The following is a 17,192-nucleotide window of genomic DNA, read 5'->3' on the forward strand; positions in this document are numbered from 1 at the left end:
TTCCCTACATTAGTTTTTACTATTATAGCCGAAGATCATCAAAGCTGGCCTTGTTGACTATTGACCATCACTCTTGGAAGGAGGGGGCAAGAAGGGTCATGAGAACATCACCTGAGGATCAAACCATCCCTCCCAACAAATTGTAAGCAAGTTTGCCTTATCTGCATGTGACTGGGGTCTCTGGCTAGGGCTAGAGGGTATACTTGTGGGGGAAGAATTTGGGAAGGGGTCTCCATCTATAAATCCACAGGGAAGTCATCTGATGGCACAGTACCTTAGTTTGTTATTGGGATCATAGAAGTCGGGTAAATGCTGCTTCTGTCTTCCAAAGGGAAGGAATTTTAGCAACAGAAGATAAGGAGGGAGGGAGAAAGAGAGGGGTGGATGGAGGGAGGGAGAGAGAAGGAGGGGGGCAGAGAGAGCTTGAGTGACTCCCCAGAATGATGTCCTAGGCAATCACCAAAACAAGTGTCAGAGTTTTGGGGAATTGGTGGGATTCACATCACATGATTTAGTTCAACATAGGATGCAAGACAAAGAGTATGGAGGAGGCAGGTGTCTTAAATTAAGAGCTGTCAAATGGGAAGATGGATCAGCAGTTAAGGGCATTTGTTGCTTTTGCTAAAGATCAGGGTTCGATTCTCAGCTTCTGCGTGGTGGCTTATAATTATCTGTAACTCCAATTTCAGGAGATCTGAGGCTCTCTTCTGACCTCCATGGGCACCAGGCACACATGTAGTGCACAGATATACGTGCAGGCAAACAACAGGTTACTTCTTTGTGTGTGTGTGTGTGTGTGTGTGTGTGTGTGTGTTTTAAGACAGGGTTTCTCTATGCAGCCCTGGCCATCCTGGAACTTGCTCTGTGAATCAGGCTGGCTTCAGACTCAGAGATCTGCCTGCCTCTGCCTCCCAAGTGCTGAGATTAAAGGCATGCGCCACCACTGCTCAGCTAACAGACTACTTCTTAGCTCTGTCCCAAAGAGAGCTGCAGGGAGGTATGACCTGATTTATTCAGGGTATGGGATCTGGCCTTTTAGAGTGACCACTGTCTTTAAGGAGCAGAACTATGTCTTAACAGAGTTTAAGGTACAGTCATACTGTGGTTTAAATGCCCTAAGGATCCATTTATCCTTCCCTTTTTTCTTTTCCCTGGGTCTTCAGTCATGCTAGGCCTGTCTTCTACCACTAAGCTATATCCCCAGCTAGAGATATATAAATAAGATATAAAATTCAGAGCCAAGGATAAACCTGGGCCTTAGATGTGTTCTTATTCCTGACATAGAACTGGAGCCCAGGCGGGCCTCGAACTCAGAGATCTGCCTGCCTCTGCCTCCCGAGTGCTGGGATTAAAGGTGTGGGCCACCACCACCTGGTTTAAGGATTCTTTTCTGTTTGTTTTTTTAAAGATTTATTTATTTATTTATTTATTTATTTATTATGAACACAGAAGAGGGCGCCAGATCTCATTTCAGATGGTTGTGAGCCACCATGTGGATGCTGGGAATTGAACTCAGGACCTCTGGAAGAGCAGTCGGTGCTCTTAACCTCTGAGCCATCTCTCCAACCCTGTTTGTTTTTTGTTTTTGTTTTTTCAAGACAGGGTTTCTCTGCGTAGCTTTGTGCCTTTCCTGGAACTCACTCGGTAGTCCAGGCTGGTCTCAAACTCACAGAAATCTGCCTGCTTCTGCCTCCCAAGTGCTGAGATTAAAGGTGTGGGCCACCACTGCCCGGTTTAAGGATTCTTTTTTACATATGTGTGTCTATATGCCACATGTGTGTGGGTGTCCATGGAGGCCAGAAGAGGGCGTTGGATCCCCGGAGCTGGAGTTCCAGGTGGTTGTAAGGTGCCTGACGTGTCTGTCTTAACTCCTAATCCATGTCTCCAGTGCCAGCGTTTCTTGTAGATATGGAGAAGCCAGCCATAGGACTAACTCAGCAGACACTGGATGTTCAGGGCTGGGCGGGAAGGGTGTGGCTGCTTACCTCAGCAGCCATGCACTCTCCTTGGATGTTCCACAGCCGCAGCACCCTGGAAACTTGTGTTCCATCGGGCTTCGCCAGAGAGCTATACTTAGCCATGTGGGTGTGGCCAGGAATGGGTGCTCTGAGTATAGATAGTAACAAGTGAGCTATTTCAAGCATCTAGAGAAGCCCCTAGAATATTCCAAGGCCAAAATGATATTTATAGAATCCACCGGGCTTTTGGAAGCAAAAGCCATAACCTTAGCACCTCTTTGGCTTTCTGAACAGGCTTCTTTCAGCAGGTTATGCGGAGAAGGACTGGGTCACCCAGAGGCCTGCTGTCCCTCATACACCTGTTTCCAGAAAGCCAAGGATGATCTTTAATTTCCACCCTGACTGGAAGAGCAGTGGAGACCCTCAGACCTGAGACGTTCTCTCTGCAGGTACCTGTCCTGTGAACAAACAGCCGCACACGGGGAGAATGGCCAGCACTTCAGAGGAGCCAGCTTACAGATGTTATATGTTTACCTTGTTCATCAGTGAGCTTAGAGGCCTCTGCTTTCAATAGACACAATTGGGCCGTGACTAAATTACCTGCTTTCCAACTCTCCTGGACCCATGTCCCTCCTCGTCCCCTGCTCATACTTTGGAGAATGGCTCTAACAAAATGACCAGGTTTCTCAAAAGACCCTACTGAGAGCTGGGCAGTGATGGTGCACGCCTTTAATTCCCAGCACTTGGGAGGCAGAGCTGTGAGTTTGAGGCCAGATGGAGATCCAGGACAGGCATCAAAACTACACAGAGAAACCCTGTCTCAAAAAACCAAAAATAAAATAAAAAATAAAAAAGACCCTCCTGGAAATGAGGGGCTTTGAAGAGTAATTTGGTAGAAGGGGACAGACAGGAAAGACAAAAAAAAAAAAAAGAGGCTGGCCAAGCACGTTGTGGGGACCCCCTCCCCAACTCCCTGACCCTCGTTCTGCAGGTCAGGCACTGGGCCAGAAATCAAGTGAGAAGTCAACCCCCTCAGTTCCTTTGCTGTGCTGTGTAAAATAAGGAGAGACTTTGGAGGAGGAAGCCGTGGAGCGCCAGGCTGGCTGAGCAGGCACAGGTGTCTGCAGGCGGGGCCGCTCGGCCGCTGTGGCCTGACTTCGGCCTGGCCTGCCGAGTGGAAAGTCCTCCATTCATCCCGTATCAGTTCCCTGGCAGGTGCCCTCCTCCTGCTCCTCTGCCAGCCCCCACCCTCTGCTACCTCAGCCCTCCAACAGCCCAGATATAAATACAAGAGCATTTTCCATGGGCTGGAACCAAAGGGGGAAAACATTCCACTTTATTTTAGGCTGTGAGATTCCCTGCTTCATGCCGACAGGTGCGGCAGCCCCATTTAGACATGAGAAACCAGAAATAGGACACAATCTACAATATAGCTTCCTCTGGGCATCTGGATGCTATTTTAAAAGAGCGCTCCTGTGAGAAATCCAGGCTCATGTTGGTTAGAGCTCCGAGGGCCCCTCTGCTTACAGAGGGCCAGACATTTGGGGACAAGGTTCCTTCTTTTGCTTTGACAGAGAGATGAAGAGGAGGCGGGGGGGGGGGTTCTTACCCAACCTTTGAAGCTATTTCAGGTAATTGACTAACCCATGGTCCTGTGTGGATTTTTGAGAAGGGATCATTTAGACCCCTTTGCCTTGCTCTAAGAGTGAGGGTCAGTCACAGGGAAGGTGACTTGTCAACACACGTTCTCGGATGTTTGGGCTGAACAGCACTCCTCCATTCCAAATCCATGTCAAAATCCTAACCCCTAGAACCTTAGACTGCAACCTGAAGTGGATCTTCGCAGATGTTAAGATAAGGTCACTCTGGAGAGACTCACAGGACAGGGCAGTGTGATGGCCAAGGCAGAAACGGAGGAACTCTTCCTACAAGCCAAAGACAAGATTCACCTCCGCCCTGAAGGTCTCTTTGGGCTGGGACTTCTGGCCTCCAGAACTTTTGGTGGGTGCTTTTCCATTCAGAGGATACCCTCGTGTCCAGTTCCTACCCATCCCCCTGGAAGGCAGTGCTCTTGGTCTGAAGACATGAGTGTGTCTATCTCGTGTGTCCCTCCACCAGCTGGAGTCAGCTTGCAGCCATCTTTCTCACGGGAGACTGGGCGGGGTATTTATGCATTTGTAGCCGCCCCTGGTGTAGAAGCCCAACCTCAAGGTAACATTCCTAAGCCAGAAATGGTGTTCACCCCTATAATCCCAGCACTTGGGAGGCTGAGGCAGGAGGACTGCTGTGAGCTCAAGGCCAATGTGGGTTATAGACTGAGACTGTTTGAGACTTTCTCCAAATAGATTAAGTTTCCTTTGGGAGGTCCCTAAGGCCTCTTAGGGAGCTACCCCTCACACTAGCAAACCACAGCCAGATGCTCATTACCGAGCCTGGCCTGAAGCAGCTGCAAAATCAGAGGTAAAGGTACCTGCATGACCCATGGGCTTTCTAGCAGGCTCCTGGAAGCTCAGAAGAAGCTGGGCCTTGGTTACTGAGCCTGAACAAAGGATGCTGGCTCATGTCCCTTGTTCTGGGCCAGAAGTGGATTGCCCGATAGCCTCTTACCTAAGAAGGTGTCAAGAATTCTCTCTTGCGGACTCTGTGGGATTCCTTTCTTTGTCCAAATGCCAACTAGAGTCAATCAGATCCAGTGGAAGAAGCAAGTCCTTCCCTGTTCTATGCTCAGGATGCTACTCAGCTGCATATAGTATTCCTACCAGTTCTCAGCCTTGGTCCTGTCCAAGCATCCTCCACGGGCCCTTAACCCTGGTGTGAGTTGTAGGCTCAGCTTCATTTTCCAGGCCAAGCCACTTCATGCAGCTTCTCTCTCAGGTTCCATTTCCAGTGAAGGCCCCAGCCTCACAGGGCTCTGAAATGCTCCCACAAGATGCCCTCAGTCTCCTGCCTGCTCTGTGCCCAGAAAGGCCCATGTTATCTGAAATCCCATTGCCCTTGGAGAATTCTGCCTCTCCACAGATCCAAGTGGACTGGTAAAGACTCCAGACTTCAAGGCTCAATAGAGGAGGCCTGAGTGTGGAGGCTCTTCATTCACTACCTCACGGCTGCTCTCCTGAGACATTAAGCAGTCACTGAGGCCAGCTCCAAGCAGGACAATGGAGATGAGGCAGGACCTGGCATCAGCCCAATCCTCCCTGGCCCTGCCTCATCTCAGGGGGAGGAGCCAGGACATATGCGTGCTCATGTGTGCGAATGCAGGTGCACATAAGGGGTAAGAGAAAATGTGTCTCCAACCCAAGGGCAAAGGCAAGTGAGGCTGGCTGAGAGGTAGCTGTGCTTCCCAAGGTTATACAGACACTGTGCTCTCCTCAAGTAAAAATGATCGTTTTAAGTTGCACACAGAGGGACCCAGGTGGCCAGGCTCACTGGTGTCATGGTGGGATTTGTCCAGTGTTAGCCACTTCCCAACAGTCTCTCCTTCTTGGAATAGGTCCAGCAGACAGGTCAAGCTGAACATGAAACTGTTGGTTCTTGTTTTGGTGAGTCTGGTGGTGATACATCTACTCTGAATGTAGGCCTGTGGGAAAGATGCCTCAAGGCTCCACTGGGCTTCTTCGTTCTGGCTGGACACGGGCAACAGTAGGCTGGGCCCTGCCTCCTCTGGTTGTCCTGGATGACAGAGCCACTGAGAATATAGTCAGTCTTGGTCCCTCCACCTTGCTGTGCCTCTAAGGGCCAGAACAGCAGCCAGCTTCCTCATGCCGTGCCAAGAGAGACATGCGGGAGAAAGCCTTGGAGCAGACAGTACAACGGTACTTCTTGGTACCAGCATGGGTCTGCAGATGAGCCCGCAGGTTGGAGCGGTCAGCAAAGGCCCTGCTGCAGTGAGGACAAGTATAGGGCTTCTCACCTGTGGGAGGAAGATGGGAAGTCAGGTGAGTGACCACAGCCAGGACAATCCCACAGACGGTGGCCAAAGGTGAAATGTCCCTGTCTATTAATGAGTAACTTGCCTCTGCCCTCCAAATGCTCATCACAGCCCTAGCACCCAAGGTCAGAGCCCTTTGGACAACCAGAATGTCACTCTGGGCAGAATCGCAGTATCAGAGGCTCTTCTGAGGCAAAGGCACAGTGTGGCTGCTCCTCTGTCTCTACCAAGCCCTGGCTGCTCAGTTCTGACCATGAGAAGTACTGGGAGCCTCTGGCAGCCCTTCCTGGCCACTGGCCAGCATAATATTGAGCCACTGTGAGGGCAGAGCTGGATGGAGTAAGCCATACTCCTGGACACAGGCACCATCTCCAATCAGGGCCACCAAGGATTGGGACAAAATCTTTCTGCTGGGACCTTGGCTTCCAGGATAACCCTTCCAAGTGGAAGGGGAGGGAGTCATTGAGTGTTGTCTGTCTGGTCTGCAGGCCACAAAGGGCACTTATATCCTAGCTGGTTACAGCTCTCCAAATCCAGAGCCTGCCCTTCCTGTTGGAGTCTCCACAGTGGCCAGGCTTCCTCACCTTCACACACTTCGCTGGCCCTGAAGCCACCAAACGTGGGGACAGGCTCCACTGGAGCCTTGCAATCCTCAGTCCCATCTTTCAAGAGACACCTGCTCCCTGACAGCTTCCCTGCTCAGAAAGAAGGCCTCTGCAAAGATGACTTGAGTTACGATGAGACCACTTGGGTGGACCCTGGTTTCATGACTTGCAGGGGTCTCCTTCCCCTTACAGCAGAGATACAGACAGACACATGAGGAGAAGATGTTAGGTGGACATCTGGGGCAGAGACACAGATGTGGTCAGTTGCCAGTGAGTAAGGCGGCCTCCAGGAGACAAGAGAGGCAAGTAAGTGGCATTCCTATAATCTTTGGGGAGAATGTGGCCTGGCCAGGCCTGGATTTCAGGTTTCTGGCCTCAGGACCTTGAGAGGATATGTCTGTGGTGTTCATCTGTGGAGCTGTCTGTCAGCATTTGCACGAGGTGCAAGGACCCTGCCAATGATGGTCCAGCCCCTTCCCCAACCTGTATCCCTTTTCTGGATTGCAGCCTTGCCCATCCTACCTGTATGGGTGCGGATGTGGCCCTGGAGCAGCCAGGGCCTGGAGAAGGCCTTGCCGCATACCTTGCAGATGCAGGGCAGCGTGTGGGTGCGGATGTGCATCTTGAGGGCCCCCAGGCTGGCATACTCCTTGTCGCAGTACCTGCAGGTGAAGGCAGGCCCAGCCGACAGGTGGCAGTGCAGCTGCTGGTGCCTGGCCAGGCCGGCCAGCGTATGATAGGGCCTGTGGCAGTGGATGCATTCAAAACTACCTGGGACTCGCGATGTTCCCTCGGCCCTTAGCTGTTTATCTAGAGCTCCATCTGGGCCCAGGATTGGGGGCCATCGTGTGGGCAGCACCAACAGTGAGGGCAGATTGAAACTGTCTTTGAGGGGAACACTGGGGGCCTGGCCAGCCCGAGGGCCCACCCAGCCGGTTTCCTGGGGTTTGGGCCCAGAGGCTCCCAGGGCTTCCCCAGGGTGTGACAGAAGAGGCCGAGAGATGCAGGCGACGGCAGACGTGCTGTCCCAGGGCTGCAGAGGGTCACGAGGAGAGGAAGGGGCCTCCTCATCTGGAAGGTGGCAGGATCCCACCGGCTCCTCACAGGCAGGGCCGGAGCCATTAGCCTCTAGAAGGGCAGTGAGGGAGAGAGAATACATCGTGAGAAATGAGGCCATAAGGCCTGGCTTCCAAACTTCTGCTCACTTACCTAACTGCAGTCTGGCCTGTCTTATCAGCAGCCAGCAGGAAGCCAGGGTTACAAGTGCCTACCACGAACCCATCATACCCAGAGAACCAAGCTTCCCCACCTTCTCCTACTGCTCTGGTCCATCCATGCAAGGTGGGAGGCAAAAGCTGGGGAATGCATGAACTAGACAAGTCCGGACACTAGAACATGAACTGAACTTCCTTGTCTAAAATGAAGAAAGGGAACTATCTCCTAGGACCTCCAGGGCCTAGGAACATAAACAGTCGAGCATCCAGGCATGGTGGTACACACCTGCAAACCTAGCACTCAGGAGAATAAGTCAGGAGGGTTTTAAGTCTGAGCCAGCCTGGGCTACCTAGGACACCCCAAGAATCAGCTCCTCACAGGAGTCCTTGCTCTAAGTCTGCGTCTGGGCAGCTTGTCTAAGGAGACCCAGTCCCACATCTGGACAGTGGGCAGCAGCTGGGGCTAGCACCCTTAGGCTCCCACACAGATGAGCTCAGAACAAAAGGAACCTGGTTTAAAAAAAACAAAAACCAGTCACCCACCCCCACAGCAATTAGCCTCCAGTGGCGTCAGCCACCCCTGTGGCGTCTGCTTGAGTGTGTCATGATATGCCGTGCTCAGACACATCCCTGGCCACTGCACAGCACATACTTGCTACTTGTCAACATGCATGAACATGCCCAGCCAGGCAAGTGGCTGGAGCTGGTGGCTGCTGCTCTACTAGGCAGCATCAGATCTAAGTCCCCGCTTTGTGTGTCTTTTGGTTGTGGCTCCTGCATTTGTGGCCAGAATTTCATGTGTTTAATTAAATAATGCCAGTATCCCTCCCCCACGCAAAGAGACCAGGCTGCAAATAAGAGGCAAATTTTGGATTCTCCAAAGACAGACCCACCAATCAGCCCTTCATCCACTTCTTCTACATGTGCTCAGACAAATCTCTACCCTTGTTTTTGCCTTGATGACATAGGCTTTGGGTAGAAGTGGCTGTCCACAGGTTGGGAGGGGAGAGTCCCAAATGAAATGTGTTGTGGAATATTAATTTAAAATGTGTTATATCTGTTTATGCTGTGGGACGTTTGTTTAACGATGTAAAGATGTGTGACATTTGTTTGACTAAATAAAATTAACCTGCAGCCAGGAGGCTGAATCAGCAACTAGCTGACAGGAAGTGGTAGGGAGGAACCATGTGCAGCTGGGGTTCTTAAGTGGGGGCCAAGCAGAAGGATGCTGGGTTTTGGGGAGATGTGAGCAAGGAGAGGAGGTGAGCTACTTGCTATTCGGCCTCTCTGAGCGAGCAGAATTTCACCTTAACCTTTGGATCTTGAGTTCTTTAGAGGGAGAGAGATCTAGATAAAGTTCCCTTCGGCAAATGTGGTAGAGCTGGTGCCTGAGGGAACAGAATTCCTGCCGGCTGTGGCTGACGGTTGCTGGTAGCTGTGGGGTTGTAGTTGCTGATTAGGACAGCCATTGCTTAAGGGGCAGCCACTATATTTAGTGAAAAACAACAAAAATGCTTGATTAGAATCTAGTATACGTACAAAGAAAGTGTCATCAGCTTCACGATGAAAAGTCTAACAGCACGATTTAAAAACAGGCACGAAAGGGTGCGAGCATAGCCCAGTTGGTAGTGCTCGCCTAGCGCACAAGAAGTTCTGGGCGCCTTCTCCAAACTGGGTGTAGCATTGCACACTTGTAATCCTAGTTAGGGAGGTAGAAGCAGAATGACCAGAAGTTGAAAGTCGTCCTCAGCTACATAGAGTTCAAGGTTAGCCTGGGATACACGGGACATCCCCTCTCAAAAATAGTGTGTGTGTGTGTGTGTGTGTGTGTGTGTGTGTGTGTGTGTAATATAGGAATATCTATTTCTCCAAAGACAATACACAAGGGAGGTTGGCAAGGTGGTTCAGCAGGTAAACATGTTTGCAGCGAACTCTGACAGCCTGAGTTTTGTCCTGACCCACATGATCAGAGGAGATGGTGGCTCCTGCATGGTATGCTCTGACTTCCATGAACATGCCATGATACGCACGAGTCCACACCCACCCACAAATAATAACCAAAAGACTAACATTTTAAAAAGGATATACAAGTGGGCAATCACACTTAATATAATAATAATATTATTATTAATAATAATCACACAAGAAAATGCCCAACATCGTTAGACAACAGAAAAATGCAAATTAAAACCACGTTAAGATACCCCTTCTTAGTACAACGATGGCTAGAACTTAAGAAAAAAGACACCAGCCAGTGTTGGTGAGGATGTGGAGAACCAGAAAGTTAAACCCTTTACTCTCCCCACACCTGAGCTCTTTCACACATTCCCCTAACTATGTAGCCAGCATATCATACTCCGAATTAGGGGAGGAGAGAGCAGGATAGCTAAGAGACTCTCAGTAGAGTTCTGGACAACAGAGTGGGGCCACCATCCTGGAAAGTTTCACTGGGGTCCTGCCTGCAGGCAAATCTCTACAGCTGAGACGCAGGCACGACCAGATTTAAACCCTGTCTGTGTTCCGGGCCCACTCCACAGGCAGAGGAAAGGGACCCATGGCGGTGGTGGGGGTTGGGGTGGGGGAGGTTCCAGGAAGATGAGGGTCTCAGTGCTCTCTGGCTCATGGAATCTCTGAGGCCCCTAAAAGGCATTTACTTAAGAGGAGGCAGGGGCCCCAACCTCAGCACCTCAGGTCTTATTCTAGGGTAACACCCTGATAGGAAGAGAGTCACTGGGACCATGGGGTCCCGGGAAAGCCAAGAGGGAACGCAAAGGCATCAAGGCTGTCCTGGAAAACCCCTTATCCTCCAACAGGGCCGGCCCTGCAGGGCACCTGACTTGTTCATTCAAGTGGTAAGCTGGGGGTGTGCTGGAGGAGTGCACCCTAAGGTCTTAAACTTTGAAAGCTATGGCTTGAGGCTAGAGGTGTGGTTCCATGGTCTAGTGCTTGACTAACCGTGTATGAGGCACCGATTGCATCCTTAGCCCAAGAGAAACACCACATTCACTGGAAATACAACTTTCCACCTCCTCCGTAAGGAGACCCCCCCCCCAACTAAAAGGAGACTTTTAGCCACTCTAGTAGTTTCTCTTCTGTCACAAAATTACAAGTGGTGACGCATCAAATTGAATTCAAAATGTTCCCTGAAGAGCAGGGTCCTAGATAGCACCCCCTAGTGGCAGCATGGCTGACGGGGTCTGATCCAAGGACCCCCCCCCTCACACACACACACACACACACACACTGGGGTTCTGGGTAAGACTCAGGGGTGCTGGCCTGAGCCCTGAGATCCACGGTACCCACCAGGCTCTGCGCATGTCCCTAGTGGGTCTTTTCCAAAGAGCTGCCCACTTGGGTGGGGATGGCTCTGACCTACTGCAGCAGGGTGGCTCTGAGAGCTAAGGGTGCCTCAGACCTCAAGCCCTTGAGCCTAGCAGGAATGGTGAACACCTGAGCCTGTGTGTGGAGGGTGGCTCTGCCTTGGTCACTGCACCAGGAGAGCAAGGTTCTGCTTGCTCAGTCAGTGAACTCCCCACTCCCAAGTAGGATGCTCTGGGTGGGGGGTGAGGGGTCGGGGGAGTCCTGTCTTTTCTCACCAGCCACCCTCTGTGGGTAGGACAAATTTCCCGGCTGTGGTCAGTGAGGCCTTCTCTGGGTGGGTGTATACAGCGCCTGGGACACAGTTTAAGTTTGGCCCCTTCCAGGCCTGCACGGAGAGGCCCGCAGGGTCTTAGCTGGAGCTGTAGTGTTGGCAGTACACAGGGAGAGGAGCTCCAGGCAGACCCGGGGCTCGGGAAACTTTTCCAAGTGGGGAGAAGGGCCTCCAGGTGTGTCCAAGTCTCCCGAAGCAGAGAAGTTGCCCTGAGCACATCCCTCTGGGAGCCCTAGTCTTAGCCCAGAAGGGAACCTCGTCCCTGGGTGTGCTGGACAACTTGACCCGCTTCCCTTCTCACCTGGGAGAGGTGTGACCCAGCTCCCAAGGACTTCCCAGTTGCCTCCTTCCCTGCAGCGCTGAGAGCTGGGGACAGAGATCCAGCCAACCCCTACCTCTCCGTGTCTCCAGTTGCCCGTAGTTGGGGACCCTGTGACTGGAGTGCGTTTTCACCAGGAAGGAGCGCGGCATGGTCTCCTCCCTAGAGGCGGCAGGATCTCGAGCCCGCAGCGGGATACGGGGTGTAGGGTCCGCGCGGTGCCCGCGGGCAGCGCGGCCGGCAGGTGCGAGAAGGGTCAGGTTCATTAGCATAGCGCCCCTCCTCGGCCAACCAGCGCGGAGCGCGGCGGGGCGGGGCCGCGAAGCCACGCCCAGGACAGGTGCGCGGGCGGGGAACCCGCCGCGTGGTCGGCGGTGTCTGCCCCACGGGACTTGGCTGGCCCGCGCCGCGGTCACGCACCGACCCTGCGGGGGCTGGCCATCGACCTGCCATGGATGAAAGAGCAGAGTTCAGGGTTGGGTGACAGTGACAAGCCAACTTGGACAAGCTTGTCCCTATCCTCTGCAGCATCCTTTATGCCGCCCAGGCCCTGGAGAAGTGGAACAGCCCTGTCGGGTGGTTTAGGTTCTCCATGAGGGTGTTTACGACTTTCGGGGTAGTGGCTGAGTGGCAGGGCTGTCTGGCCAGAAATGAGCTTTACCCTATAACACGCCATTCCTGGGCATCTGTGGGCTGAGGTGGGGAGAGAAGGTGAATCTTCAGAGACAGTGGGGGAAGAGGGCTGAGTCACTCTGGCATTCGGCGCACAGTAGCTGGAGTCATTCCGTTCTCCTTGCATAGGAGAAAACCAAGGTTCTCAGGGGTCTGTGGACAAAAGAACGAGGCCTAGCCCACACTTCTGGCTGGTTAGATGCGGCTGTGAGTACTCATTTGTTGATCTGTAAGAAAGTGTGGAAATAGGGCATCTGTAGGGAGGCTCTCTGAGGACACATGCCTGCTGGCTGCCCATTCACCTGTTCTTTGGACTTGTAAGAGTTCTATTTGTAGTCTTTCGTACCTCTCTCCTCCCGGGCATAGATAAGGCCTATGGTTCCTGAACCAGCTCCCACCTACCCCTTGTGTGGTCTTCGGCCAATCATCCAAACTCATCTCCTAACACCCTTAATGAGGGATGATCTGGCACATCTGAGGGGAACTGCCAGCCTCGAGAAGAGTTCTGGGCCCACCTTTGAGGTATTCACAAGCCGTTACCCTGAAGGAGGTTGGAGGTCCTCACTTCTCAGGCCCCTCACCTTGTGGTTGGGCAAGGTCTTTCTTCAGCTGTGACTCACAGTTATAACCACAGGCCCCCATGGAGGCCCAGGAGGAAGGATTAGTTGTCTCCATTACCAGGGTTTACAATTCTAAGTCCCTTGCAGTGGGAAGCCTCCCCAATGGGAAAGAGATTTGCCTCAGCCAGCACAAGTCTCTTCAGGGAGACATGCTGTTTAGATACCCGGGCCTTACCTACTGCCTACATGCTGTGCTGGTCATTCACCTCCTTTAGCAGAAACTCGGGTTTGGGAATCAACTCATAGGCTTCAGCCATGCTCTGTAGGTCCCATGCAGCTCCCAGCAACCCCAAGAAGCATGTGTGGAGCAGGCCGCAGGACAACCAGCAGCCCTGACAACAGTGAGGCAGACACCCACCCCTTTATCACAGTGACAACCAACTCCAAATGCTGCCTCGCTGGGGGTCCCACTAACATGCCCACAAGAGAAGTCATGGTTCGCCCATGCCTTGATCCCTAATGTACTGAGTGAGCTGGGAGAGGGTGTCATGGGTTGGACTGTGTCAATTCAATGGGATACAACTGTGCGATGTGATTCAAATGCCGTCTTTGCAGATGTTGCTGATTCAAGACAAGGTCATTAGTTTGGGTTCTAATCTAATGATTAATGTCCTAACAAAGAGGGTAATTAGACTTAAGTGTGCACAGTGTAGGGAGCCACCTGTTGTTAGGACCGGGGTTGTACAGGGTCAGCGCGAGAGTCAGGATAGAGTCCCAAGGCCTGAGCAGTGAGCAGCTGGGGAGTCCTTGCCACCTCCCCTCACAGCTCTGACACACATCCACGTGGGACTTCTGGCCTCCAAACACGCTCTGGTGTTCCCACAGAGAACCACTTTGTGGTACTCCAGCTCAGCATCCCATGACACTTGCACAGATGGCATCCTGAAAAAGTTGGAGCAGGGGGCTCCAACATGGCAGGTTTGTGGATGAGCACATCCCAGCCCTCAACTCCACAGTGCGTTGCTGAGCGCTCTGGGGGACACAGTACTGTCACTGTCCCCTGCTCTCAGTGTCTCATCCCCCCAGGACCACAGCCTCCCCTATGGTCTCTCAGTGTTTCTGGAGTTCAGAACTGGACTGATCACACGAGGGAGGTGCGGTCTGCAAACAGCCTAACCAACCCATCTGTTCTTCCCTGAGAAAAAGCTCAGAATGAGGGAGCTGGCTCAGTCTTCCCACTCAGTACCAAGAGATCCCAGTTGGAGACATTCTTTGGCCTTTGTAGAGAGAGTCCGTGAACCACACTAGGCCTTGACACCTGTGTGTGGATGAAGCCTTTTCCTCCAGTGTTTTGAATGTTGGCAGAGAGGGCTGACATCTCACAGGGGAGGGCCCAAGAGGAAGGCAGCTCAGTGACGGACTTTGTGCTACCATCTCTCACCCAGGCCTGGCCCGCCCAGGTGTTTCATATACAGGGAGCCTTTCTCCTGGCATCACATCTCAGCCGAGGGGCTGGGTCCTCTGCAATGCCGTGGTTTCCAGGTGAGCGGAGCAGGAAGCCGGAAGGCTCCACTCACTCATTCCTCTCCCGGACAAGCTGGGGGCAGGGTCTCCAAAATCCTTTCATCCGACGGTAACAGTGGTTTCTGACTGTTTCTCCAAGGCCTCGTGAGCTCAGACAGGGGTGTTCCTACACTAAGTCGGTGAGCACCAAGCACACTATACAGATGTGCTTGAAGAATCACGGGAAGGCAAGACTCCTGCAGGCAAGCGGGCTGGTGGGTGGGTGAAGTGCAGCTGGGCACGGGTTGTCTGGTTCAGAAGTGAGGTGTGGGGGCATACAGTGCTGAAGCCTTGAAAACCGTATAGCACACACACACACACACACACACACACACACACACACACACACACACAATCATACAGCACTGTGTTTGTTCCGGTGCTGTGGGGGAGCACACAGATCTCCTAAGACACAGACGTGGAGATCACTGACAGTTCCTCAGAGCCCTGAGGCTGAGGATCCCTGTGCTCTGATTTTTGCCTCTAGTTGACTACCTATCCCTGTACTGAGAGGAAGGTCCAGGAACCTGTGGTCAGAGTGCTTTCTAGGAAGCAGGGGGCTAGCTTCTGGTGCTGTTGCATAATGTGAAACTAAGGGCATGTTGCTGCCAGCCCAGGCTTCTGACGCCTTGGATGCCGCAGGGCGTCATGGGCTGGGGGAGGATGGTTGAGTGTGTGGGTGGGTGACAGGGGAGACCCAGGTAGCTTCTACTATTCCTGGAGTCGTCCAAGGTGGGGAAAGGGCCTAGCTTGCTGGTCTTTCAGCTTAGAGGTGAGCCACATCTCAGGACAGGGACTACCTGATTGCAGACACTGTGCTGATTTGCTCACAGCCTGGGGAGACTATTCTGTTCCTCCCTCTGGCAGACTTTATGGCACTAGGTTTGTGTGTGATGCTCTCAAGAAGAGTGGCGCCCCCTCTGTTCTAAGGGGTATCCCACTAGGATTGCTGATTCTAGCTACTTGTCTCCTAAGATTTTTTTCCCCCCAGAAAATACAAGGGAATGGTTGGCTGCTTTCTGAATCTAAGACTGCTTCACCTGGGTATGGGTCTACTGACATCTGCCTTGTCTGGGTTTCCTGCCCTCCTTGGGGTTTATTTACCCTGATGTCCCTCCAGAGACTCCTAGATGTGAAGCCATCTGCAGGTGCCAAGACCAACGGGGGAAGAAGACTAGGTAGTACCTTCAGGTGGATGCTGCCTCATGGCTTAGCTAAAGGGCTAGCTACCCTCAAAGCCCAGTCACAGCGGAGAAGGGGGTCAGCCCTCCTGGGCACAGGAGGTGTCTGTCACATCCCATCCTACAGCCTTGAAAGGTAGCCTTAGGGTTTCCATGGACTGAATCAAAGAAAGGAATCAGGAGTTCTACAAGCCCAGAAAGAGAGAGTATGGGCTAAATTTCATCACGGGGTGGAGTGTTCTAGGTTAAATAATGGACCCATTTGGGGAGGTATGTGCAAATGATAAGATCGACACCTCCTGCCTTTGTTTCTGTTCACTCAGAGATAGCTCTGCCTGTGGTGGGTTAGGGCTTTGTTTGTTTTGTTTTATTGTTGTTGGTTTTTGGAGAAAGGGTTTCTCTGTGTAACACCTCTGGCTGTCCTGGAACTCACTTTGTAGACCAGGCTGGTCTCAAACTCACAGAGATCTACCTGCCTCTGCCTCCGAGTGCTGGGGTTAAAGGTGTGCGCCACCACACCTGGCTAACCTGTGGTAGGTTTAATTATCATCCATCCAGGCAAGTGGGAACCATGTACTCAAAAAGTAGCTAGTCATGTGGGACACGGGAAAGGGACCCCTTCCTGCCCCTTGCTTCTGCTCCTAGTAACAGCAGGAGCAGACGAGTGTGGTTCTTCCTCATCCCCTCCCCCAGCCCTCTTGAGGGATGAGACCAGATACCACAGTGTTCGAGACCACACTTGATCTGGTGAGCACAGCCTGGGAGATCAGGCTGCCCTGTACCCGACCAAGATGTAACACGTGACAGTGATGGACAAATGGCTTTACAACCTGCCATTCTTCCTCTTTCCCCACCCCCACAGGTGTGCAGGCTCTGCAGTTTTGAGGAGCCTTAGAGGCCCGGCTTGCAGAGTGGCCTCCACAGCGCCAGCACAGAGGAAATCAGGAAGCATCTCATGTGAAGGTTGGGGCTGAGGTCACGGCCTGCTGTGACAGGTCTGCCGCTGCCTCCAGGGTTTCCTGGGCACCCGGAGATCATGCTCTCTGATGTGTCACTGCGGTCAGTCACGGCACAGGCCTGGGCCTGTGAGAGCACCACTTCAGTTCCTGTTGGACAATGAGTGCCTGTCCAAGAAGCGGCAGGCTTAGGTGGCAGCCAGGGGATGAGCACACAGCAGCCTTGCTCTGAGGGCTCTCCGATGCAGCTCAGAGAGGTCCATGTCTGCATCACTAGGGAGGTCAGCCTTGCTGCAGCACTACTGACCCCGAACCTGACACTGCCTGTAAAGCCCCCGCCCCCCAGCCACGGGAACCTCCCAGATGGAAGTCTGAAGGTGACTTTGCTTCTTACGGGGTATTTATTCATTGGTCCAGTCCCTCTCAAGTTACAGCCTGTGGGTGGGAGGCTTTGACCTGCCTGCCCATGTCCCACTTAAGTGAGACCTGCCACTGGGTGCCACCTGAGAACTAAGTGGGACAGTAAGGCACGCAACAGTCTACCCATATCTGCTGCAGTAAGCCCAGTTGCCAGGACTCCTCAG

General features: G+C 52.6%; 1 protein-coding gene across 1 annotated transcript; it reads right to left on the reverse strand.

Annotated features, from left to right (window-relative positions):
• Window positions 1-3,276: 3,276 nt before the first annotated feature.
• On the reverse strand, window positions 3,277-11,924 carry Snai3 (snail family transcriptional repressor 3). The gene is made up of 3 exons (XM_028880843.2): window positions 11,753-11,924; window positions 7,014-7,619; window positions 3,277-5,868 (listed from the first exon to the last, which is right to left on the reverse strand). Exons 1-3 carry the CDS (start codon window positions 11,826-11,828, stop codon window positions 5,687-5,689), a joined length of 864 nt encoding a protein of 287 aa, XP_028736676.1. The 5' UTR covers window positions 11,829-11,924; the 3' UTR covers window positions 3,277-5,686.
• Between the last annotated feature and the right edge of the window lie 5,268 nt (window positions 11,925-17,192).

The sequence above is a fragment of the Peromyscus leucopus genome, chromosome 5, assembly GCF_004664715.2.
Source record: "Peromyscus leucopus breed LL Stock chromosome 5, UCI_PerLeu_2.1, whole genome shotgun sequence".
In the NCBI taxonomy this organism is placed as follows: domain Eukaryota; kingdom Metazoa; phylum Chordata; class Mammalia; order Rodentia; family Cricetidae; genus Peromyscus; species Peromyscus leucopus.

Coding starts and splice junctions, on each gene's coding strand:
- Snai3 (XM_028880843.2), bottom strand. CDS start 11,828: ATGCCGCGCTCCTTCCTGGTGAAAACGCACTCCAGTCACAGGGTCCCC. Junction 7,620..11,752: donor GCAACTGGAGACACGGAGAG/GTAGGGGTTGGC, acceptor CTGCCCTTCTAG/AGGCTAATGGCTCCGGCCCT. Junction 5,869..7,013: donor CCACATCCGCACCCATACAG/GTAGGATGGGCA, acceptor TTCCTCCCACAG/GTGAGAAGCCCTATACTTGT.